This window comes from Hesperophylax consimilis, chromosome 15 (assembly GCF_061612785.1).
Source record: "Hesperophylax consimilis isolate HC1 chromosome 15, BYU_Hcon_1.0, whole genome shotgun sequence".
Classification (NCBI taxonomy): Eukaryota; Metazoa; Arthropoda; class Insecta; order Trichoptera; family Limnephilidae; genus Hesperophylax; species Hesperophylax consimilis.
The window spans coordinates 25,898,478-25,925,145 of NC_142850.1; the positions used below are offsets into that span (position 1 = coordinate 25,898,478).

The 26,668-nt window shown below is 34.5% G+C and overlaps 2 protein-coding genes across 6 annotated transcripts in view; one reads left to right on the plus strand and one right to left on the minus strand.

Annotated features, from left to right (window-relative positions):
* Positions 1 to 26,668, minus strand: part of smash (smallish) — a 332,173-nt gene that overhangs the window by 248,170 nt on the left and 57,335 nt on the right. The window lies entirely within an intron of this gene.
* Positions 11,901 to 14,551, plus strand: LOC149417566 (uncharacterized). 2 transcript variants are annotated; one of them, XM_089640087.1, is made up of 4 exons: positions 11,901 to 12,415; positions 12,915 to 13,076; positions 13,635 to 13,730; positions 14,394 to 14,551. In XM_089640087.1, the coding sequence occupies exons 1-4, from the start codon at positions 12,253 to 12,255 to the stop codon at positions 14,498 to 14,500; spliced, it is 528 nt and encodes a 175-aa protein (XP_089496213.1). In that variant the 5' UTR covers positions 11,901 to 12,252; the 3' UTR covers positions 14,501 to 14,551. The 2 variants fall into 2 exon arrangements, with proteins under 2 accessions (XP_089496213.1, XP_089496214.1); XM_089640088.1 differs by lacking the exon at positions 11,901 to 12,415 and having other exon boundaries at positions 12,788 to 13,076.

The window sequence follows — 26,668 nt, forward strand, 5'->3', positions numbered from 1 at the left end:
CATACAGTGCTATTCCACACGAATATAAAAAAAGCAGCATCTAATTCGCCAATTAACCGAGCTCTTCATACTATAAATAATATTTGTCCAAATTCTAACATTGACATTTTTTCGGATTCACTGCCCAAATTCAAACGTGGCATCATGTCAATAATTTAAACTGTTCAATGTAATGTTCACTTCACCTGGTAATTAAGGAATAAACATACCACTTAGCAGACATTACAAGGAAACATATCATAGGTACCCAACATGAAGTATCTTATTCCTGTATATTGTTTCATGTCTGTAAATCATGTACTGTTTGTTTCTATAATATAAAAAAAAATATTGCCATTCAATTAGAACGTATCAAGCTGGACAAAAAGAAAACCTAACCTAAGTCTGCAAAACATCATTAATTTTTTGTTGAAATTATGATGATTTTATTTCTGAATCTTGAGAGGATCAGTTAAAAAAACTTACAAATTTAATTGAATTCGGATCTGTTTCAGTTTTATTTTGGATTTCGATAAATATTCAGAAAATAAAGACACGCTTAATATGGACTATGAAGTAGAAAACACTATGTTTCCAGAAGTTTCCAGAAATTGAAAATAATGCATTGCAATAGTTATTTCTAAAATTAAAATCGATTGTTCACTTGGCAGTCACTGTTTATAATGCAAAAGTTTTAAGGTTAGTTTTTTCTTCTGGTACTTAAACCAAAAAATTAACCTATGATCTTAAAATAGGTTAAGAAAAAAAATATAACCAAAACAAGGCGGGAAAATAAGACGTCTAATTATCCTTTTTATAATTACGGAAACTGAAATACTTACTTCTAATTATTATCTAACTGATTATAATTAGAAGTAGAATGACGTGTTTTTTAATAAAATGTGGGAAGAAAGAAGAAGATATTATAAAACCAAGATCACAACAATTATAAAGATATAATAGAATATACCATTTGCTGAAATTGTTGAAGTTTAAAAAAATACAAAATGAGGACAGCTGTTTGGTTGAAAATCTAAGAATTAATAATGCAGTATGGGTAGCACATAAATAAATCATTGGTATCTAATTTAAAAATAATTGTTTGGTTCTATTTAACATTGGTGGCCCTTGATTAGAAACCTGATTTCACCTATTACGAATTGTGTACAGATTAGAGCCTAATAATAAGTATGGAATATGACACCAGGGAGAGATAGATAGATGCAGTCGTGCGCAATAATCAAAAGGCTGTAACATGAAGGTAGATGTCAAACAAGATCATGCGGATAGAAGGTATTATGTGTTACAGCCTCGCAGTCCAGATCAACGCAGGTTATCGTTTATCTGGGATAATATCAGTTCGATTCATCTGACAGACGATGGCGTTAAAATACACATAGAAATGTGTGGCGTACTTCGAAAGCAAGGTCATAAAACATTTATCGAGGAAGTCAGCTGTGTCAATAACTAATTAGCGTTGACTTAGTGCTAGATTGAAATCCGATAATCAAACTAGATCCAATAACGATTATATTAACCACTTACATGTATGCAAATATCGTACACGTCAAAAAAACACACATGAACAGTTCGGGACATGACTAGGTGCTCTTTTGTCTTTTATTTTGACTCCGTGTACGAATGCATTGAAATTATGTCATTTATTCATTTTCGGGAAATCGACAGTTTACATTTAATCAGTTTGTACATAAATATTATATAGTAAAATAAATCAATTATGGATTTCCTCCTTGCGACTTTAACTGAGACAGCATAATATGGAATAAGTTATTTAAATTTGTGAGAAAGGAATATGAATTAAAAAATATATACAAAACAAAATTATATAAAACGAAAAATTTACAAAACAATACATTTATAGCCATGGAGAGAGGTTGTAGATATAAATCAAATCATAATAGAGACATAAACATTATTCACAAACCATCAGAGAAATATTCTTTTATGGACCTCTTGTATTTGGTAAGTTCGCAACTGAAAATATCAACCTTGGATAATATGCTATTGTAATTATTGCATAGTCTGTTCAGGCAAGAATTCTGCTTAGAGTTCGTTTTGCTTTGATCAACCCTGAACAGGACACAAGAGCGTGTTGAACGCGCAGGTACATTGAATGGAAACTTGTTTAGCAACTCTGGGTATTGAATATTATTGTTAACCACTTTATACAGGAATAGTGCATCCTTATGATGCCTACGTACACTCAGTGAATCAATTTTAAAGTATGAAGCTGCCTCTGCATAATGCATTTTCTTTTAAACATTAAACGAGGCGTATGTGTGGTAAAACCGTGAACCATGCCCAGATGGTTTGGGCATGTAGAGCGAATGAACGAAGAAAGGAGTGTAAGGAGAAGAAGTCGAGGACGACCGAGGAAGGCATGGCGCGATCACATTTTATACCGATAAGTTTTCTCTGTGTAGCTGAGGTTCAAAAAAACAATTTTCATTTTGGGTTAGTCTCATAATCATCTTTAGTCATATTTTCTTTATCCTGGAATGGAATTTCAAATGTGATTGCATTCTCGGTTTATATTTTACAAGGTAAATGCAATTATCCGGTTTAGGCGAATGAGCGTCAGGTGATGGACGTATATCAGACCTGCAGTGTGTTTGGGTAGGTCGGCAGGCCTGGCTAATTCCTAACGCGGCAGTGACTAGTGAAGTGAACACATGAGCGGGTGCAACCGCTTCCGCTTCCGCCAGATGGGATCGGGCCGGAACGGAACGGCAAAAACTAGAGCCGATTCCGACACTGCCATGATTTACTACGGCACTGACATGTGATATGCTGCAGGAGTACTTTCTTACGTTGCCTACCAAACGATAGTAACCGCAGAAGACTAGAAGGGTTGGGAAAGGGTTCGAATCACCGGAAAATGTTACATAATATGGGATAAACAGCAGGAAGGGTGAGATTTGCTTTTGACACTAATGGTGTCAACGAATGCTATAACGATTTCCTCAAATGAGTATTTATTAAGTTTTTGTCACTTTAATAAATAATAATGAAATAATTCAATATTTACTAGTACTTCAATCAACAATTACTGTTATATATTTATATATTAATATATATTTATTTAATATTATGTTACAGTCCCATGTTAGACATGTTCCCTTTCACCGTCCGTTCTATCTTCTCCCCCCCTCTTCACTAATCCCTGGTTACACCTCCACCCCCATTTCAACACCTAATAGTATATTATGTTCACCTATTGTTTTGCCACTAAAAATTAAGTTAGTATATTTTGCCTTGAGAAAGGAACGATTGTTCCGAAACCATATAGTGGTTCGAAGAAAGGAACATGTTTCTCCTCTAAATAGTATAAAACAAAGTCTCTAACCGTGTCTGTCTGTTTGTGCGCTTAGTTCTTCTAAACTACGCAACTGATTTTGATAGGGGTTTCTCCTTAATTTAGAGAATTTCTTCCGGAAGGTTTATGTATATAGTACATTTATATGATATTTACAGAAAGTATAGAAAAAACGATGTTTTGTCAAGTCGTGAAAAATATATTTTCGGGGGCTTACATTGCTAACGATGGCTAAACCTTATGAGACACATCAAAATAATGTAGGTACTACGGAATTGTACATCTTAAAAAGGCCTTTAATTCTATATATCTATCTCTTAAGGATAACCCCCAACAACGCCGGGTACACGTCAACTAGTATATTTATAATACAATATATTCATATATTATATTATTACGCAGAAAGACTTTTTAAAAATCTGATATGACTGCCATAAAACAACTTAAAGTTAAGGTTATGCCAAGTATTCAATATGTATAATGTTGTAAAATATGTACATGGAATTATCTGTAATAATTAATACTTAGCCATAAAACACTTTTATTTTTACTCCCAGTAAAATTGTGTTAAATGCAGATGGCAACATTGGCAATCGTTCTCAGCAATGGGGGATAGTTTAACGTGTGTTGCTGTTATGCTACGTATACATACGCGAGCCGAACTGCCGAACTAAACCCCAACTTATGGGAAAGGAACGAAGCAACCGCAAATGGTGCGAAACGCCGCTTGTACAGGGTTTTCCAATAAGAGGTGTTATTTTGATATTCAATCGTAAAAGATCAATGGTTTCGTTGCTTGTGTGGCACGTAGCGCTGTCTTGTTGAAAGTAAACGTTGTCCAGATCAATACCATCCAATTCCGGCCACAAAAAATCATTAATCATCTCTCGATAGCGCAATCCATTCACCGTAACTGTTGCTCCAGCCTCATTTTCGAAAAACTAAGGTCCAATGACTCCGCCGGACCATAAACCGCACCAAACAGTCACACGTTGAGGATAGAGAGGCTTTTCAACAATAACTCTTGGGTTTTCCGAGCCCCAGATGCGACAATTTTGCTTGTTGACGAAGCCACCGAGGTGGAAATGGGCCTCATCACTCAAGACGATTTGCATTTGATTCACTCAAGTGAATTTTAATAATTTCAATTCGTTGTTGAAGCGTGTATCGTTCCATTTTTATTAATGGCGTAGTTTCTACTTGTCAAATGTCAAAAAATGACAGCTTCAAAAGAAACATCTACCGAAATAGCGGGCTATTCAAAATAACACCTCTTATTGGAAAACCCTGTAGTTGCTTCGTTCCATTCCCGTAATTCGTGGCTCGGTTCGCAAATGTACCATTAACGCAATTAATAATTATCATGATTCGAGGATTGATGTACTGCAAGATTACAAATAATGGTTCTAAGGTACTGTCTATCTTTTTAGAAACTATTTACGAAATGTATGTAGGCGTGTCCTTAATATTATGTTTTATGGTATGCTGACTTCGACAAGACCTACCGGCCATTAGTATGATAATTAATGACTTGAAACTGGTTTGATTTGGTCTAAAATTCCCTCGAATCGGACTGCTACCAGAACTTGTTGGACAGATCGGGTGACACCTATGACCTACTGTTTATAATCTTATCGGTCAATCCAGAAGCCTCATTGAATAAAGCAATGTGACCAAAGACGGATTCCTGGAACAGATTATCATCTTGACTGCAGAGTTTCGATATGAACACCGTTCTTTGGTCACGCCCTTTCGTGGTTAGTTTGAAAAATAACTTTTTGCTGTCGGAGAAACCGTAGAAGAGACGAACAGCTTGATATCTTCACCTTGGTTGGACAAGGTTCTATCCAGATTGAAAGCAAAACTATTTATTTTGCTCATATAATAATTTTCAGAGCTACCTGTGTTGCATTTCCGTAGATACAGGTATGACGAAGTTCTAACGTCAAGATTTTAAATCTTCCTTTAATTTTACAAGAACATCTCCATTTTATTTGTATCTGACAGTTGGTCGTTGTCAGGAGGCAAAGTTAAATATTGTATTTTAAATAAAAATATATCTTGGAATGGCATTGGGGAAATGTGGTCAGAACCTCCTCCAATGAATTATTATGGACTAGTTGCTTCCGTAGGCTTCTATCTGCACATTAAGGTATGTTTTAAAATAAAATAAAATACGTCCTCTTTTAAATAATTTATTTTAAATCTCAGAAGAAGTAAAGTGAAGTTAGAACTCTGTCCAACCAAAGTAACGATAATGTAGAAGTTGACCGAGTCTCGAGATTTATCTACTGATGTTGATTGAACGTGTTGGCGCATGCGCATGGAATAGGAGTAGGCATATTGACGAGATGGATATTTGTGTCAACCTAATTAGCAAATTTTCAATTAGTTTTACGGGTTTTTGGCTAAATGCATTAAAACTGTGATAATTGATGGAAGAAGTGGATTCTTGATGCATGCTGATTTGTTGAGTTTCTAGCTGTTGTGGCAAACAGTTAACCCTTTATGATGACTATGACCCAGAATAGATATTTTATTTTTAAATTTATTTAAATTATACCCATAAGAGAGGTCCGTTTTAACTTTTTTATGTGGGAACAAATGGGCACTTTGGGGTAATTTAAATTACTTAAAAAATATATATTTTGGTCGATGTTTTTTCATCCAAAATAATATATCGTATATTTGTGGCACGTTCCAGAGTGAAAGATACTCTCAGTATCGCCCTGGTATAAGAACATCATACATTGAAACGTTGTTTGATTTAGAATGGCTTCGGTCGTGTTTGCTAGCCAGCTCTGAATAGCCAGGTACTTCCTTATCCCATTTCCCACTCCATACCACTACTGGTGATATATGAAGAAAACAACATAGAAATTCTCCTACATAATGTGAGATGCCATCAACTGGGGTGATATTTGAAGAAAACAACATAGAAATTCTCCTACATAATGTTAGATGCCATCAACTGGTGTGATATATAAAGAAAACAACATAGAAATTCTCCTACATAATGTTAGATGCCATCAACTTGTGTGATATATAAAGAAAACAACATAGAAATTCTCCTACATAATGTTAGATGCCATCAACTGGTGTGATATATAAAGAAAACAACATAGAAATTCTCCTACATAATGTTAGATGCCATCAACTGGTGTGATATATGAAGAAAACAACAAGTCACAAGTGTAAAAGGGTTAACTGATTTACTTTTATTTGTAGTATCTCATCTAACAGCTGTTGTCGTGTTAAGTCAAGTGTCCATGAAAAAGGAAATCAACTTGATCTGTTACGGAAAGCGTGGTATCTGCAGTGAGCATTTAGCAGCTTGTCGCCTTTAAAATAAAGATCGAGACGATTGTATGCAAAAAGAAACCAGATTTACTTCCTCTGGTTCTGCTGTATTGAAGAAAACCCGAGAAGAATTGAAATTAGAAGCGGCGAGAGCAAAAAAGGCGTAAATGATTTCTCTGACCAAAACAGTTGTATTATGCAGCCAACGTGTGAAAAAAAGAAAGAGTCACGTAGTAATGCAACATGCAACTATTTTTCTTAGACCTTGGACAAACTTTTATGTAAATTATACAGGAGAGACGCATAAAATTATAAAGACCGAGAAAATATTATGTTGTGTCGATTTCAAATGTCTTGTCAATGTCCACAGAAAATTGGCTATTGTCCGGTTATTGCTTGACACAAATTGCCAACTGTTACTGTTTGGCGGTCCATTCAACAACATTATTAAATTTTATTACGAGTTCTGAATATACGAAAACAATACTCAAGAAGAGCAGCCATTAACATGATTTATAACTGGGACAAGTCCGCAGGACAGAACATTTCGAAAGGATGGAAAACAACCAAAAAGGATTGTCTGTAGTAATACTGCATGTTGAACAAATGTCAGAAGGCCTAAACATAGCTGACCATACACTCCATACAGTGTGTAGACTAAGGAACTTAGACATAAGGAACTGAAAGGAAACAGCAGGATATCAGCAAGAAAGTAAGCAGATGGGACTTTTCCAGAGCTGCAATGCAGTTGACAACGATGATGATTAGCTAGTAGAAGGTATCGAAGGAATCAACAGAAACTGGTAACTTGGGAGGCGGGTTTGGATACCGCCGGCCCAGGAACCATTTATTGGATAACCAACACGTCTGCCTTAGGTCACCCCAAGTGGTTCGCTACGTTTGGTGATTTAGCAGGGGTGCCCGGGTTCATCGGGTGAAGTGTGTTCAAGATGCGCCTGCCTACCAGCTGCGTGGCGTGCAAGATCGAGAGGAGCTGGTTTGGGGAAACCCTTTGACCTCTCTAACTGGTTTATCTACTCATCCTGTTTATCTGTCACTCCTGGAGACACTTATCCCTAGATTCCTACCAAAACCTCATATATTTCACCTTCCCAGAACTACCTCACCTTCCTTTCATTAAAAAGACCCTGAGGGAAATTATTTTCCTCAAGGCCTCCTGTGTGCGGTTAATGTAATTTTTTTTTTTTATATCGCTATCTATCATATCTATTCTTAGTTGTTCATCATCTCTCCCAATTAGTTACTTAGCTTAAGTTTAAGCCATCGATTCCTTTCTTTTTTACTTTCTGTTAATTAGTAGGTTAATTAACGAAAATTGGCAGAGGCGTCATTATCTCGAGACGAAACACTTTACAAAGCAAAAAAAAACTGCCTCGGGGATTTTGAAAATATCAAACCTTGAACATATTTGACTACTGTACTGCTCAGCGTACATCTTGCAAAAAAAAACTACAAAAACAAGTTCATTTTTAGTTCAAACGCACACAGTATACGTAAAAAAAACTAATAGCCAATGATTTGGTACGGTTTGCTGCTAAACTGGTTGCCGAAGATGAATATCTTTGATCCTATCTCACTTTGTCAATTATAATCAAATGTCAAGTTGAAGAACGATTAACTAGAACTTTACAATGTCTAAAAGTAAGAGTTGGTAACGAAATTCGAATGCTTTTTTGCTGCTAATATTAATGGACAGTTTAAAAAAGTCGGGCTGTTTGTCGTTTTGAAAGCTATCGAAGAAACTGCAACAAAATAGGATCTTGTTGAAAAGTAGTAAGCACTGTGGAGATTGGCCTACTTATCGAGAGAAACCTCGGGCTAAAAGGAGCAAGATAGTACTAGATGGAAATAATGGGCTCAATCTTTCGAGAGTGGAAGTTACCTTAGAAAGCACCGCTTCGATAGCAACAATAAGATAATATAAATAAAGCTTCAGAATGTATTGGATTTACTATGAATATTTTTATGGGAAGACAAAAAATGTTTCGACATTTCAGTGATCAACACTGAGAGCTCCATTTATCCAAAAAATATAAATCTTCTTACAATATTGCGATTCGCTGACCATCTGTAGATGCCTACTGATTTTTATTTACCCGACGCTTTTAATCCATTCGCAACATCCGAGTGTAAAATATTTTAATTAATATTTCAGCTGTCGACATTTGGGGTTTTTTAAAACGGACTATACCGTAGCTACCCATTATTTACGGTCAAACTCATAAATAACGAAAAATAATTTGGCCTGTGACCTTGATTCGGGGGAAAGACCGTTGGGAAATGCGAAATACATACATTAAAATGACCAAAATGAATACAAACAACGGTATCAATTTTAATATTGAAATACAATTGCAGAACGAATTGGTCAGCTTTGACCGGACAGAAACAATAAATTGCAATATACTGGGTCAAATGTCAACTGACGTATATATGGTATACACGGTTGAATTTACCATTCTAGTTGTTTTAATTAGATACATTTTTTTTTATATATCTGAGCATGCTTCAAAAACACACTTTGAGACAATAATTATGGTCGCGGGACTTTCAAGAAACCCGAACCATTATAATTGAAATATATTTGATAGTGAGAGGTTTTTCGAAGAGCTCAAATCAACAGAATGACTTAATAGATTTGTCGAGATGTTTCATCATATGTCAATGTTTCCTATACTAAACGAAAGGTAATTTTGGCCTAAAAAATGTATTAAATGTATGAATCTCTGTCTTCAATTCGCTGGATAAGGCGTCACGTTCATTGTATTGCAAGTAAAACATTCCAAGGTATTTTTCTAAGTCGAATTCTAAAGAACAATGATGGCGATTAAATGTCAAATACTTTGGAATCGGCGGCCAAAATTCGTATTCAAGCAGTTCAAGGACAGAGGATAATAGTGGTGAACTTAGTACGTGCGGCAAATGTTCATTAGAATAACAAAAGGCAAGACGTAAAACAATATTTCACAAACGTTATTACATATCTCAGAGGTAACAAAACGGCCAAAAGTAAACAGAAATGTGGCATAATGAGACAGACAATATGGCATATTGGACAGGCGATGCAAATTTATGGTAATGGTGCTCGAGAGCTTCCCCATCATCACGACATGTTGGCTCATTAATAATTCCTCACGTTCTTTGGAATATTTTGAGGGACGCGCCTTCGCGCGATGTGATGCAAAGGGCATGCTCGATTCTCGAGGGCACATTTTCAATGAGATTGTTCGATATCATTGAATCTAACGGCGTAATGTAGGTCTGTGCATCATTAACTGCGGATCTGGGGATTTATTAGATATATCACAACTTAGCCTATGCCCAGTGGGACAAGAAAGTCAGGTGTTTGACTTTCCTAGTGTATTGCAAGACAGATATACTATAGTAGTATAAAAGTCCATGTATTAGCTTCATCTCTCTCTCACATCCCAAGTCTCAACTAGATATGAAAGAAATTGAAACTCGGTGAATCATTATCATAACGCGTGAGATGATAGAGTTTACCTAGTTGTAAACAAACACTTTTGAGGTGTTTCGAGAATTTTTTTAGTATTTTAGTAATGGTGTGATGGTCAACTCTATTATATATTTTATAGATACCTTAATAATAAGTCAAATAGCGATATTTCATCCCACGATAGGCTTTGAAAACAAAACTTATACATTTAATAGACCGTTCTCTGAATTGATTGCTAAAGTTGGGTTCACATAATGTAAAGCAACCTTACTCATTCAAGCTATTAGCAATAATATTAACAAAACCATACAAAATGGTATATTAAAGACATAGTAATTAAAGAGGTTTATATTTAGAAATAAAAGATAGTAAGGATATACGACTATTAAGCTATGGAAATAGCAAATAGCATTATGTTGAAACATAAAATTTTAAACAGAATTATCCGAAAACATAAACACAATTAACAAAGGAATGTACAGGCTAATATTACTGAAAACTGTAAAATTAAAAACAATGTTCCGAGAAATGGAACTAATATTAAGTCGGTTTGAAACGAAGATATGTAAATACTAATGGTAGAGGGAGCACGCTAGTAGTAAAAGGATAATAATTAAGGCGATGCCATACGTAGTAATGCAAAATCATGTGTTTTGGTTTGAAAATTTGGTCGCCTAGAAATGTTTCACATTCTTTAATTAAATACTTCGAGTAGAATACATCTTGGCCTTTGAAATAATCGAGTATTTTTTAGATAAGTCTTTTTATAAGCCCAGAAAAAAATAATGTAAAGATCCATGAAAACTGCTTTAAAGTTCAAAATCTCCTACTTACAAACCCATTTTCGGTTATGATTTTATTGTATAATGTGGCAAATTAGGTTATTTATAATATGATAGAAAAAAAATTAAATATTTATGCTTGAACATCCACAAAATAAAAAAAGGTACTTTTTGGCCATGTTTTTTTCATACATAAATCAAAACAGGCGGATGGTGTTAAGCGGGAATTCAAACCTTATCGCCATCTACGTAAGAGTTGTTATTGATAGCGGCTCAATTTAAAATATTACACGACGTAGTGCATCGCCTTAAGCGAAAATTGTGAAAATATTTCAGTAAACACGACTCGTTTAAAATAGAAACAAAATCTCTCGACAAATGTGTAAGATGCATTTACACTGTGAATTATGAACCTATAACATATTAAATATCAGAAAAAAATGTATTTTTAATAATTTTCTGAACATAGAGAGAATTTCATATAATTACCGTTTCGGCTTTACAAATGTATAGATATTATCTTAAAAAATAACATATAATATATATTTTTAGGAATTTAAGTGTTCAAGAGGAATCTCTAAATAGTACAAAATAAAATCGCTATCGGCATCTGTCTGTTTGTGTGCTTAGCTCTTCTAAACTACGCAACTGATTTTGATATAGTTGTCACTATCATTTAGAGAATTTCTTCCCGAATTTATATATATATATATATATATATATATATATATATATATATATATATATATATATATATATATAGGTTTATGATACGGCACTTTGTACATCTTAGCGTCTGCAAATAACCGGAACTATTGGATCATTTCGACTTACTTGATCATTGAGCACTTACTTGATCATCGACAAATTGAGATTTAAATGCCATTTTAATCGTCTCGGCGAGACGAGATCAGTGGCATTTTCAACTCAATTTGATGTGACAAGTGCGATTTTCGTGAGCATTAGATATGCTCCTATATGCGATTTTATCTCAGATATTCAACCTGACTTTGTTAATTATTTCTATCGTATGTTAAACTAACTTCATTGATCTCAAAAAGCGACGTTGCCATCGTTATTTGTGTCAAACGCAGGTGTACAAATAATTTTCTAAAGTAATTAAATGTTTTAACAATTGTATGCAAAAATAGCCTCTAAAGTAATATTATTTAGAGCTTATTATCGTACGACATTGCGTATTGGTCTAAACAATATTCGAAAGGAACTATAAGGCTCAAGAATTGTATGCAAAATTAACCTCTAAAGTTATATTATTTAAAGCCCATTATTGAATGATGTTGTTTGCTAGCACAAGGCTGGTTTGTTTGTATTGGTCCATTTGAAGCTAGCTTCAGGTTAGTTTTCTGAAACACTTAATGACTTGTAACTGGCTAACAGATAATATTAAATATTACCGTTATTCAATGTTCGTATATCACGAATCAGTTGACAGGTTGATTTGTTTTTGCGTTTTATTAGCTTTATTACGAAGGAGATTTAATAAAATCTTTCAGCTTTGCGAAATGGATTTTAAATACGGTAAGCTATTACATATTTCTAAATAGGTAATAACCTTAATTGTAAAATATAGAATTAATATAATAAATATAATATTAACAATTTTAATCTATGCTTATCAAATGAGTACAGAATAATTACCGTATTTTATTATATAGGTCATGATTTTTTTCTTTCTTTTTTGAGAACCCAAGCAGTAAAATTATTTTGAATAATAGATATATATTATGTATTAACAAAATTCAAAAAAGCTAACCTAACAACTTGTGGTAAAAATGTCAAATCAAACTAAAGCCATATTCCTATACTAAAATATGCATTTAAAAGCATGTTTTGTTTTCAAACAGTTGTTTCTTAAAATAATTAAGTTAAAACGAAGTTTTACACGTCGGATAATCACCCATTAATTTGTTCATATTCAAATTAAACAAATTCCTTTGTGGAAATAAAATTTGCAAAAACAGAAAACTGCAGGTACATATATGTATGTTTCAATGTGTTTGTTCTTGATATTTTATAGATGTTCCAAGAACCAGTGATTTACGTACATCAATAAACAGTACTGACGACATGATCTCGTCTTCACCCTTTTCGCTAATTTCCAAAGGACAAAGTTTAATCATCAGCAATATGCAGAGCATACTGGGCGAAGAAATTAACCATGAAACTTCCTCAGATTCAGGTAATATTCACTGATAATAATCTGAAATATTACAGAGCTACCTTAGCTTATAGTAAATTGTTATAGGTAATATCAGAAATGCTGCTAATTAAATATTCCGTTGCAAATGCTTAATTAGTCTGTTGTTTTGTCATTATATTAGGTTAGGTTTCATATTTGTGCACATGACTTACTTACTACATTGAGATATTATTATTGGATAAATATATAATATATTTTTTATTTTTTATATATTCAATAATATTGTTATTGGGTTTATAAAAACAGTTTATTTTTAAACAAGTTCTGCTGTGTAATTATTATTACGCGTGACAGCTGTTTCGCCCTCTGAAGGCATTATCAGTTTGATAATGCCTTCGACAGTTTGATAATGCCTTCAGAGGGCGAAACAGCTGTCACGCGTAATAATAATTACACAGCAGAACTTGTTTAAAAATAAACTGTTTTTATAAACCCAATAACAATATTATTGAATATATAAAAAATAAAAAATAAAATGGAGTTCTACAAATTAAACTTAATAACAATAAATATATAATATATTATGCTTTATTTTAGAAACCAAAACTGAAGTAATGTTAGAAAGGAGTCCGCCGACGTCCGAAGATGATTCACTATACAAACCGAACAACGTTACTTCTTCGATAGAATCAGGTATCTACAGAAAACATGTTTAATACTCTTGAAACAATCAATACGTAACATATAATTTGATTATTATATGGTCAGAGGTGCGGCCCAGAAAGCCGAAGGTCCGGTGCGAGTCCCAGATGTGACCGTATCTTTTCTGTTTCAGATTTTAGATTGAGTGATGCTAATATTGTCTTCATTTAATTAAATAATTTAATTTAATTATAATTATTTTAAAAGCAATAATTATTCGCCTGAAACACTCATCCACATTGAAAAATCTCCTGATAAAAGATACTTTATTTATTTATTTATTTATTTAAACGCCCATAGGGCTTTTACAGATAATAATGTACATCTTTATTTATTTATATATTTTTTTAATTATACAGATCTTATATCTTATATGATAAATATATGTTATACAAAATAATATAAGAAAATATCCGAGTTAACAAAATATAGGTACAAATAATTGAGATTTACATAACGCCAACGGGACTCGAACCCGTGTCCCCTCGATTTCCGGTCGACAGCTCTGACCACTGAGCTATGGCGGCTTATCGCTTATCCGCGAAATAATTCAATATATACTAGTGTTTCATTCAACAATGACTGCTTTCTTATAATTTGAGGTTTTACTAATTAAGTTTAAAGAAAGCTAAATAATGTATTGTTACTTTTTAGATATGAAAATTTCCAACGCCGATGATGAGCAACATCATTTAGAGAAGCTGGAGGCAATCGAAGTGTCATCGACTACAACTCGAAGCACTATTTCTACTAGTAAATGAGCACGAGTGCATGACCGTAAAAACTCATGTCCATATTGTACTAAACTGGTAACGAACATAGGTACCTTCAATTTCAACCTTTGATTTAGCGTTTGACCCTGTGCATTTTGATGTTTTTATTAAAGCCGTACAAATAAATAGTGGTTACGATGAAATTACAGGTTCTGTAAAAATTCCTAGCATGCCTCAACGACTTTGTACAATCTTTTATAGCCGTACAAAGTCGTTGAGACATGCTAGGAATTTTTACAGAACCTGTAATTTCATCGTAACCACTATTTATTTGTACGGCTTTAATAAAAACATCAAAATGCACAGGGTCAAACGCTAAATCAAAGGTTGAAATTGAAGGTTTCTGTTCTTTAATAACTATATACACCTTGGCTAAATCCCTCATCTTCGATGTTATATGTGTATTCAAATGGTGTTCCGTGTGATTACTTAATAATAAAGACCCATATGAACATATTAATGGGTCAGACATTGCTATTTTTGCAATATTATCATTTTTAAATACATGAAATATTTGAGTTTCTTAGAGATTCTGAAATTTCAGAATTGTCTGGGCATAATAATATAGAAGATGATTTTAGTACTCTAACACGATTATGTGGATTTTTCTCAGGTAACGTACTTTTTGTACATTTTAAAGATAATTACCTCTGTTTCTAAAGGATGAGTTGAATTTGCATTTTCTGGCTGTTCTGAAGGATGAGTTGAATTTGCATTTATTGTAGTGTCTGTAAAAGTTGGTTTTCTAAATATTTCAAAAGTATGTTTATTATTATTCTTTCCAATTGTTAGATCTAAAAAAAATATTTTAGCTTTGATCTCATGTTCGACTGTGAAGCAGATTTTATTATTAACAGTGTTGGTCCAATTAATAAAGATATCTAATTGACGGTTGGTGCCTTTCCAACATATTCAGATATCGTCTACATATCTGACATAGTATATTATATATTTAGCTAAGGGAGACTTAAGAATAATATTTTCAATATGATCCATAAATATCTCCGCTAGAAGTGGGCTTAAAGGGGATCCCATGGGAAGTCCGTCCAATTGCTCAAAATATGTATCATTAAAAAGAAAATAATTTGTTTGTATGCAAATTTTTATGAGCTGGAATAACTCTTTTCTTATTATTGGGTTGACATTAGATTTTTCTAGGATATTTTCAATTATTTTAAGGCATTCTTTAATGGGGATGTTGTTAAATAAGGATTTTACTAAATAAGGAAAATTAATTAGTTGAAAATGAATGCAATTTTTTTTTTAAGTGTGATTTATTTCTCTATTTTGTTAAACTCTGATAATGTCAGTTTGGTATGACGTTTTCCATATTATTTTAAACTGAAATTATGTAAAAATCATTAATTAATTATTTTTTAAGTATGTTTTATTTCAATCGATTTTGCTATTATATATTTTGTTAATATCTGATAATGTCAGTTTGGTATGACGTTTTCCATATTATTTTAAACTGAAATTATGTAAAAATCATTACTTCATTATTTTTTAAGTATGTTTTGTTTCTCTCGATTTTGCTATTATATATTTTGTTAAACTCTGATAATGGCAGTTTTGTATAACGTATTGTATATTTTTTAAACTGCAATTATGTAAAAATCATTACTTAATTAGTTTTAAAGTTTGTTTTAGTTCTGTTGAATTTCCTAATGAAAGTTTTTAAAAATGTCTGAAAATAAATAAATTAAAATGTGAATTTTTTCAAATTTGTTTTTATTTTACCAAACAATGAATTTGTGCAAAATTTTATTAAAACACAAGACTTGTTCAATATGTGGCTATGGTAGATTATACTACTGCTACTGCCGGGTACATTCCAGAGTGGAAGACGTGACTGGTAACCCCATGGGGAATGGCGACCATTCAGGAAAGTATCTTCTAATCTATTTACAATTTGGTACTGCCACCCCGGGAACCATTTATTGGATAACTACACCTCTGCCATAGGTCACCCCAAGTGGTTTGGTGACTGTGCCCGGGTTCATGGGGTGAGGTTTGCTCGGGTCTTGGCGGTGGATGTGTCCTCCAGCTACGTGGAAGGCCGGAGAGACAGGTTGAGGGAAACCTTTCAGGCAGAACTCTTTGGGAACATCGTCTTGCACCGCAGTGGGAGGGATGGATTCATACGTCCGTCACTCCTGGACCCACAGACCCCACCCACCCACCCCTTATCCTTCCTCTCCTTCCCTTCCTTTAAAATACCCTCCACACAGCATCTTCAAAGATGACATAGGCCTGAGGGAAAATATTTTCCTCAGGGCTTCCTGTGTGGAGCTATTGTTAAACAAACAAAAAAATGGCTCAGTAACATAACTAGTTCGAAGGTCGCGGGTTCGAACCCGGCGTGCGCAAATAAATTTTATTTGATTAATTTGTGTTATTTCACAATTAATTAATTAAAATAATATATAGTATATTTGCGGCACGTTCCAGAGTGGAAGATACTACCAGTATCGCCCTGGTGTAAGACCACCATTCAGAATTGAAACATTGCTCCAAATGGGTTTAGCCGTGTTTAGTGACTAGATCTGAATAGCCAGGTACTTCCCCACCTTCCTCTTTCCCTTCCCCACTTACCCTCAGCCTCACAACATCCCCCAATTGGGGATGCCATATTCTCACTGGCTCCAGACGGGAGCAGTTGGGACTCTTGTGAGGTATTCACTATAAAACAATTCACTATAAAACAGTTCTGAATATTTCAATTAATTGAGGTTAATGAGGGCGTACTGTACAGGGCCCGCAAATACTTGAATAGTACACAACTGCTAACCCTGTACAAATCACAAGGGCGCCCCACGGTTGGATTTGGCAGCCACCTCTGGTGTGAAGCCCGAAAATACCTGAAAAAACCCTCGACTCTGTGCAGAAACGGGCGGTCTGTTTGATAGATTCTCCCATCTTAACAAACGGATTGCAATTTTTAGAGCATATGCTTGTTCTACCGGTATTTCTATGGAAGATGCTCCGAGGAACTAGCATCATTAATCCCTTCAGCACCGGAGCATAGTCGGGAAACACGCCAAATGCATGCCCAACATATGTACACGGTTAACATTAGTCGCATGAGAACGGGTCGTTTCTACGACTCGTTTCGGTGTTCAACGGCTCGGCTCTGGATCAAATTTCCGGCCTCTGTGTTTCCTCCCTCATATGACATGGGTCTCTTCAAGACACATGTTCACTCCTTCCTCTCCTCAAAAAGACCCTCCACACAGCATCTTCAAAGATGACATAGGCCCTGAGGGAAATTATTATCCTCAGGGCCTCTTGTGTGGAGTAAATGTAAAAAAAAATCAAAGATTTATTCCACTAAAAAATAATAATAATATCTTTATTTAGGAAAGTTTACACATTACAACTATACATACATATTATGGTGTACATTGATTTGTAACTTTTATATTTAAGGTTATAAAATTAACAAAAATGAAGAACTATTAATACAAAATATGTATTAATAGTTATTATTATACACCAGCACAAATATTGTGTACAAAAATCGTTTTCTGAAAATCATATAATAGGTATTTTATAATAAAAGGAAAGAAAACAACTCAAATAAATCAGATTTTATAAAATATACTTCCAATAATACTGTAAACACAATACTAATATTATTGAACTTTGGTATTTTAATTGTAAATCAATCTACATTTTCAAATAATAAATTAATGCTATTAAAAAGATAGAATATCTTATAAAAGCCTGTTCTACAAAACTAATTTTAAAATAATTAATTCAACTGTAAACGTAATATAAATAAGTTTTGATTGTATAACTTTACTTTTAAATAAACCCGCAATTTTAAATATTCGCGCCAAACGTTCCAATGCATTACGTATTTTCGAATATTCAACCAACAAATAAATCTGTTCAAGTCCGTCCAAGCAGAAGCTCGACAGAAGGACAAAAGATTTGGCAACATTGCATATCAAGTAAGTGCTTTCATAAAAAAGATCAACATGCGTTCATGATTTAATGATGAAAATTTTGTGAGCATATGCATAAAATAGCTGTATATATAATAGCTGACCACATTTTAAATTTATTTCACAAAAAAACATGTTGCCACGTAATTTACAGCGTTATATATCACATGTGAAAGGATGATCAAGAAAGGTGGTTTACTCAAAGATGTTCCAATAAGTGTTGTCCGATATAAATATATATATATATATATATATATAATACATGCATACTTGCACTTCAGCTAGTTTGTTATAAATTGGTAGAAATTCGGAATGCCGGGCTTAAGGCTCAAAATGTTGTATTAAATTTAAAGAATGAAGTGGACGGTATAAAACACTTTGAAATTTTGTAGGCTTTTATGCAGCTTACCTCGCACGAGCCCTTCGAGGAATTGATCGGCTGTTGAAGTAGCAAATTATCAACCCTTACTGGGAACCAGAATTTAAAAGTATTTTAAGTACATTTTAATTCGTTCCGACAGTGGCAGCTTCCCGAGAAGCGGGTAATAAAACTGTCGATAAAATTTAATCGTACATAAAATTATCGAGAATAGAATAGTTAAGATGCGAATGGTGAAATTAAAAGTAATTAGATAATTAAAATAATTGGATGCGGAATTCTTGACTATAATTAGATCTGTGCACTTCAGATAATGTACCTGCTGCTGTTATTTCCTCAAGGTGCCGTGGATAGCACTCACGTGTCATTCTTTAATTGTTTTAATTGGTATAGATCAGTGATTCCCAAAGAGGTGGAGACCATAAAGTTAAAATTAGTTAGCTAACATATTTTTCGCTAGCATCGTTAGGCATTGTTGAAATAATTATTGCATACATATTAACATAGTACTTTTTCCAACGCTGATGTTCAAATAAAACAAAAATACACTTTTGATAGCATTTTTGAAAAAGTACAAATATTTAGATTTGTTTTCTTGATTGAATAAATGAATGAATTAATTGGATGGAAATTAATCCACTTCCCGATATCCGATCGAGCTGATACTCTGCAGATAGACTCGTTGTCGATACAACGCATTCTATCAACTTTTGGTGGCACTCATGTACACATGCAATTTTCTGAAATTGGATGACATTATATTTAATTAATAAAAATATACAATGTAGTTAATGTACGATGTGTCAGTATATCCGATTAGAATTCGGCGTAATATCAGTTCTAAAGGGTTTTGCAAAGCTTTAAATAATATTATTAAAAGAAAAGAATACATATGTGTCGTAAAGGAGTAAGGGGAGGAGCGAAGAAAAATATACTTGAAACAGGGCGGTGAGCCAAGTATGTTTAGGAATCTCTGGTCTAGATAACGATCGAATGACATGTGTCCACATATAATTTATTTAAAAACTATAGTAATTTAAAATAATACCATCCTGTTTTGACGAGGCATCAATCAATTTCGCCAAATGCACAATGACAGACAAATAATGCTGACCGGATTTGGTTGCTGGATATTTGGTTCAAATTACTGCAGATTTTTTAATACACCTGACGCGGTTTTGCACATAAGGTATGCGGCATGAGATGACGCATGCCATTTTGGAGAGGTATCAATGAATTTCAACATATGGCTCACAATGAAGAGAAATTGGATATGCGATATGGGGAGATGAAACAGAAATTTTAAACATAAACAGATACCTAGTCGAGAAATAGGTTTTGCCGCCAAAACGATGTTCGTTTTTATTCGTGGATTTGGCGACGTTGGTGACAGCCGTCTTACCAGACATTAGCGTTTTTTATGTTGTAGCCAGTTAGAACTTTTTCGGAATGTGCGATTTTAGATCGTTTTTTTAAATAAATAATACTGAATGAAAAAAATAAAATTACACATTTTTAGTACGATGATTAGAAACGGAAAAATAAACTTTAATCTTCCACACATTTTTAACGTTTTTCTTAGTTTTTTGAAAATACACCATCTCCCTTGTTTATATTATTTACGAGACCTACGCACCCTGTGGGATACCCAGTGACCGGGGACCATCAACCGAGTCACTGGTCACTGGGCAGTCGCAACAGGCGTGCCCGATACGCTCCAGCGAGGTGCGGAACGAGGTCAACTGGTGCACTCAATATGGGAGCGGTGTCACCGTTCCAGCTCCGGCCAACCGGTGACATTTAACACGGTGCTATCGAATGTCACTAAATGTGGAATAATAATATTACCATGTACTCAATAATTCATGTTATTGGCACTTGATTGATTGGTAGAACAGCGTCTAATTGATCTTTGAGTGTCCCAAATGGATCATTTTGAATTAAGGTGACATTTCTAATCATTTGCACTTTAATGAAATAGATAGAAGTCAAAAGAACTTAACACATTCTTTGCGGGAAACGAGAAAACTCGTCATACGCCTTTTTACAGTAAGACGCGGGAGACGAGTTTACTCGTTTTGTTGCGCAAAGCGGTAAGGAGCGGGAAACTAGTAAACAAGGGATTCTAAATGGGTGCGGGTTCATGTGTTTTCTATTGTCGGCGGTAAAAAAACACCCGCGCTTCGCCCCCAATTTGGCGGTAAATAAACGGTCCAAAAACAAACTAGTGAAACTCTTTATTTTCGGTTAACAGGGCAAACCAAATGTTTTTTGTTGTTGCGATTTTTGAATGAGAGTGAAATTTTATCAGTAGAGTTTAAAGAGGATAAGGGTTTAAAAAATCTCTAAACCAATAAGTAATACAATTTGATTATGTGATGTGTTTCGTCTGCCTTTTGTTTTCGTCTGTGTTTGAGAATGTACTTACTTTCAAATCGCATGATTTCAGAGAACATGGTCTTTAAAAAACACCCTATGGATGCGAGGTCCATTTTCACAGAACTATTTACTAGTTTGTTAAGGGTATTACAATAAGCCCTGCGCAAAAATATGGTGGAACTGTCGATCAAGTATATCGTATATCGATGGAATAAAGAAGCATCGAGGCAGAGGAGTAAGAAGTTACGGTGCACGTTTGATAGTTAATTGATGGCCAGCAGAAAATTGTTCGCCTTTTCTCTTCACCATTACAGTATGTATTAGAGGCGTCGTTTACTTGGTTTTAACTCCTAAAGCCAACATCAGCTTTATTTGGTCTTTATGGCCGGTGTGGTGTTCTCTCGTTTATGGGTTTCCTCGGCGGAGGAGTTTCGTGATGGATGGACCTAGTTTCAATAATGGTGTGAAGCGGTGGAAAGCGGTGTTTTTTTACAAAGGTTATCAACACACGCAAGCGTTAAGTCACGGAGCTATTTATTAAAAGCCATAAATACAGTAAATTTCATTTTTGACATCAGTTCCTCGCAATTTTCCTCAAGACATATTTAGTGCAGGGTGATTTGGGAAAGGTTTCTTTGAGGAGATGAAGGAGTAAATTTGGGTCTTGAAAGACCCGTGTTTTAGGAGGGAGGAAACACAGACAAACAAAGACAATAACAAGTCTTAGAAGCGATCTGTTCTCATGTGACAAATGTAAACCTTGTACAAATGTTGGGCGTGCGGGTAGCGTGTTTCCAGACTGTACACCGATGCCGAAGGGATCAGTGATGACAGTCCCGCAGAGCATCTTCTATTGAAATCCCGGTAGAACAAAGGCAGCATTCCCATCTGACGTCTGTGCTACAAATTTCACATGGTAACACGAAATTGGCATCAACCATTCTCACACATATCAAAATGTAGGTATTGACTTTATAAAATTATATAATTAGTATTTTTAACAAAGATATTTGTGATGGTTTAAACCATCTCACTAGGCTGAGCCTAAGATAGTAAGCCAATTTGTAAGAAATAAAAAAAGTAGAAAAAATGAAAGAAATAAATGAGAAAAAAAGAAAAATACAGGCGTGGAGTTGTTGAGTTTTGTTATGGTAGCCATACACGTTAGGGTTTGCATGATGGTTATGCATGTACATGCATAACCATCATGCATAACCGAAAAAATATCTATTTTGATATTTCTTAGGTTGCATGTACATGCATCGATAACTGTACAGTTTTTTACATACACACTAGGGTTTGCATGATGGTTATGCATGTACATGCATAACCCTAACGTGTATGGCTACCATTATAATGTTGTAGAAGTTATCTGTCCGCAGTATATAATGTCTTTGTTGGCTATCCATGCGTGAATTTTGTGTTAATTTGAACAATTCTTCAAATTTCAACCGGTTTTAAATTCTATGAAAGTCCTATTTAAATATTGTTATTATATCATTATGGGTCATTTCCTTCAAAAAACTGAAATAATAACAGAACTTGAATAGAACTTTCACAGAACTTGAAATTTAACTTCTTCCTTAAGATGGGTTGTTTCACAGAATTTGAACAATTCATCAAATTTAAACGTTCATTTTCGGGTTCTGTGAAAGTCCTATTCAAGCGCTGTTATTATATCATTATAGGCTAGGTGCTTGACAGAACTGAAATAATAACAGAATTTTTTTTTACACTACTAAAACAACCCGTCCCAAGTCTCCGTAGCTCAATTGGAAGAGTGTCATCCCTGTGAGACGGAGGTTCTGGGTTCATTTTCCAGTTACTTTTTACTTGACCGTTTATTTTTATTTTTTGTCTCTTTCTGTTTCATATTTCAATTAGATTTGTTAACATTATCTTATTCTTTTCATCAAGCGAATACTGGAAACTGAACTACCTACAACCAAATTCATTTCGATTCAAAGTCGTTAGTTTCAACCGAGCCGAACTATTAACAGCATCCCGGTACATTGCATCAAATACAAGTACCCCATTATCATGAGATTCTCGGCGCTCTGCAAGTCCGTAGTACCGAAGCAGCGATCTGCCTGATAGATCGGCCCGTCCAGGAACACATCGCTAATTGCCGCGGAACAACTGTTTCTGTTCGGCACCGTTGTGAGAAGCACACCGGTGCCGGTGCCGGGATATTAGCGTTATTACATCCACGTAACCGCTGACTTATGGTCAAGTTCAAGTGATGGACCTCTCGTGCTTGTCAGGATTATAAGGCAGTTTCCCAAGGGAGTTCGGATACATTCGGAAAACTAGATATTGCTTTGTTTGTAAATACTTGGTCGGGCAACACGTCTGAGAGTATTTTTTATGTTGTGTTACCGCACGAGAGTTTAAATTACTGTAACTTGTAACCATGGTATACCTGTTTACGGAAACTTTGGCGGTTAAAATAAGTGGGGTAGGTAATGAAGAGGGATGACAGATAGGTTGGGAACTGTCTGATAAAAAAAAACTTTAACTACGTTTTGTTGTTTTCTTCTAAACATACGGGCTAATAATTTATTTAAATTTCGCGATCAATTAAAACGATTTATACCGATAGTAAAAAGAAATGAAGACGATTCTTAACACGATTATAAAATGATTGATAATGAATTAGGACCACACTACATGGCCATTAAAATATATAACAACCTTCCAATATATAAATATATAAAACCGACACACTTAAATTTAAATCAACACTAAAAACATTTCTTTTAAACAAATGTAACTACACCTTACATGAATTAAATACCTCTGTTTTTTAAATTTTTTATTTACTGTTATTTATTTTTATTTATTTGTTAAAATGTAATTGTTGGGTTACGTGATATAATGTGTATTCGTTGGGTTAGCTGGAAGAAATAGGATGTAACCTATAAGTTATACCCTTTGTACTCTTTTTGTGCAATAAATATTTTTTTGAATTTTGAATTTTTTTGAATTTATAATTTGATGAAATTTACAAGAAGTATGCACGGAGAACAATGATCCTGTTAAAAAAAAGTGATAGCATGACTATTTCCTGATAAACTAGTAGTCATTCAGAATATATCGAGAACACGTATTCCTTTCCACATAAATATCATGACGGAGTGCGACAATATCAGTATTTATATGAATACGCGTCCTCGTACAACACTCGCTTTTAACTCTGTCAATTCATTGGTTAAAGGCCTGCAGTCAGTATTTTGTATTCGTAAGTTTTCTCCGTGTGGTTCAGAAGAAAAGGGAACTTCGGATGTATGGGCGCCAGTTCTTGCCGAAGCGCACTATCCATTTAACTGTATCGAAACAGTATTTAAATTAGACTTGTCCTAAGAACAGAATTTGATAGTTTATCTTAATGGTAAATTGGTAAAACGAAATTGATGGCTTTTTATCGAGGCAATGAAAGGTTTCAAATTGGTAAAATCTGACCGAATTAATATTATCTGTTAATTAAAACGATTTTGTTTTTACACAGCACTTTGCTAAGTGGTCATACTCGTTTAATTTTTTTAAATACACACGTGGATTTCATATTTTTAATTGGATTTTATCAGAAATGGAGAAATTATCATGTGTGCTTGTTCCACTGAAAACTCTCTGGCGTTATTTGCATAATTCTGAAATTTCTAGGTCAAAGAAACTATTGTCAGACCGCAATGTGGTGTTTTCACATTTGATGGAGCTCTGAATTAAGTATACTTTTAAGGGTAGGTAATAAAAATAAGATGCCAATTTCTTTGGAGCAAGTATTTCAATTGCTAGGAAAAAGATTTCAAATAAATCCGGCAGTAAAGACAAGATCTTTATATACGTACTATTAAAAAGTTTAAACTTGGTAAATTTGATTAATGTGTAAGCCAAAATTATATTCAAAACTTTTTCAATTGAACAAATGACTAATCAAATGATAAATTGCACGTCCAAATCAAAGCCTACACAGAGTTTATACTATTTGTGGATGCAAGGAAGAATTATTGCTGGATTCGAAGCCAATCTTGAACTTGAACTAACGAGGAAAAAAAAGCACGTAACAAGAAACGCCACTCAGTTCTGTCTGGTACTTAGTGACACAAAATTGCGAACAGGCGCCTATAAGATCCGCTTATAGCGATGAGACAAGCCAAGGAGAATAATCGCGCAAAGCTCAACTGGCTAGATGGGGATAGATGGATAAAGAGGGATGTGAAGAAGAGAATCAGCGGTAGACATGGAAAGACCACATTCCAACAGAGTTACCCGTTCACATGGGACTGTTCAAGTGTTGGACGAGAGCTTCTATATTCTATTGCGTAGAGAGGAGAATGTCGCGAACGTACGAGGTACATCAACGTAGTGCGAGAGGCTGCAGAAGCCGTGCTGGTAACTTTACAAACATCAGCAGTCTACAAGAGCATTACAAACAAGTGAGTATGACCCCAAGTAAACCGGTACGCTTTGTAGCGTGGTTGTAATTAAGTCAGTCAACACACGCTTGTATGTTTCTGTGCGAGGTCTTCATGTTACGTTTGAGATGGTCACCATTTCACCATTACGAGGCTCGCCGGTTTCCTGGTCGTTTTGAACTGCGCCATTTAAGCTGTGTGGACTCCACAGTATGGAGCTAGAATCGCCCTCACTCACAGCACATGCGACTAATTGCGACAAGGTAATTCTCCTCTAATTGTTGGTTTACGAAGATCGTGATGAAAGGATGTATAAAAGTTGCAATTTATTGATAGTCTTTGTGGTGAGTGCAACAATGAGATTCTTGACAGAAGAACTAATTTGTAAGAGGTTGTACGTCTCGATCTTTTGTGGTCTTTGGCAATTATGGTCCTGATTAATTATTTTAGTATTTCCCAAAACAGTGATCAAACAAAAACTAACACATTGGTAACTATTTAACCTAGTTTTTGTTTCATTACTTTTTAAGAACTCTATCATCACTTTTTAAAGGTGCGTTTAATTGTCATATTGATGAAATATAATGGAACCATCCAAAAAGATAGGTGTGGTTGTTAATAATAATAATATTTTGATGATTTATATGGCGCTGTTCCTGTCCCAAATCACATCAAGGACGCTGTACAAATATATATACTTAGGACACATCGTAACAGCGGAGCTCAATGATGATATGGATATTGAGCGACAGAGAAGATTACTGAGCATCAGAGCAAATACGATTTCTCGACGATTTAACAAGTGTGGCCCAAAAGCAAAAAGCCAACTTTTCAACACATACTGCACGAGCCTATATACCTCGGAGCTGTGGACCAACTTCAACAAAGCATCTCTAAAAAGAATAGAAGTACAGTACAACAATTCCTACCGAATACTTTTTGGGCTGTCCTGGTACTGCAGTGCCACTGAGATGTTTTTAGAAGGGCGTGCTCCCGGATTCCGAGCACTAATGAAAAAACGGATCACCAGCTT

Bases quoted from the DNA above. Each gene is read 5' to 3' on its own strand.
- LOC149417566 (XM_089640087.1), top strand. From the start codon at position 12,253: ATGACTTGTAACTGGCTAACAGATAATATTAAATATTACCGTTATTCA. The intron at 12,416-12,914 runs GTAAGCTATTAC...GATATTTTATAG, and splicing joins CGAAATGGATTTTAAATACG to ATGTTCCAAGAACCAGTGAT. The intron at 13,731-14,393 runs GTATCTACAGAA...GTTACTTTTTAG, and splicing joins TACTTCTTCGATAGAATCAG to ATATGAAAATTTCCAACGCC.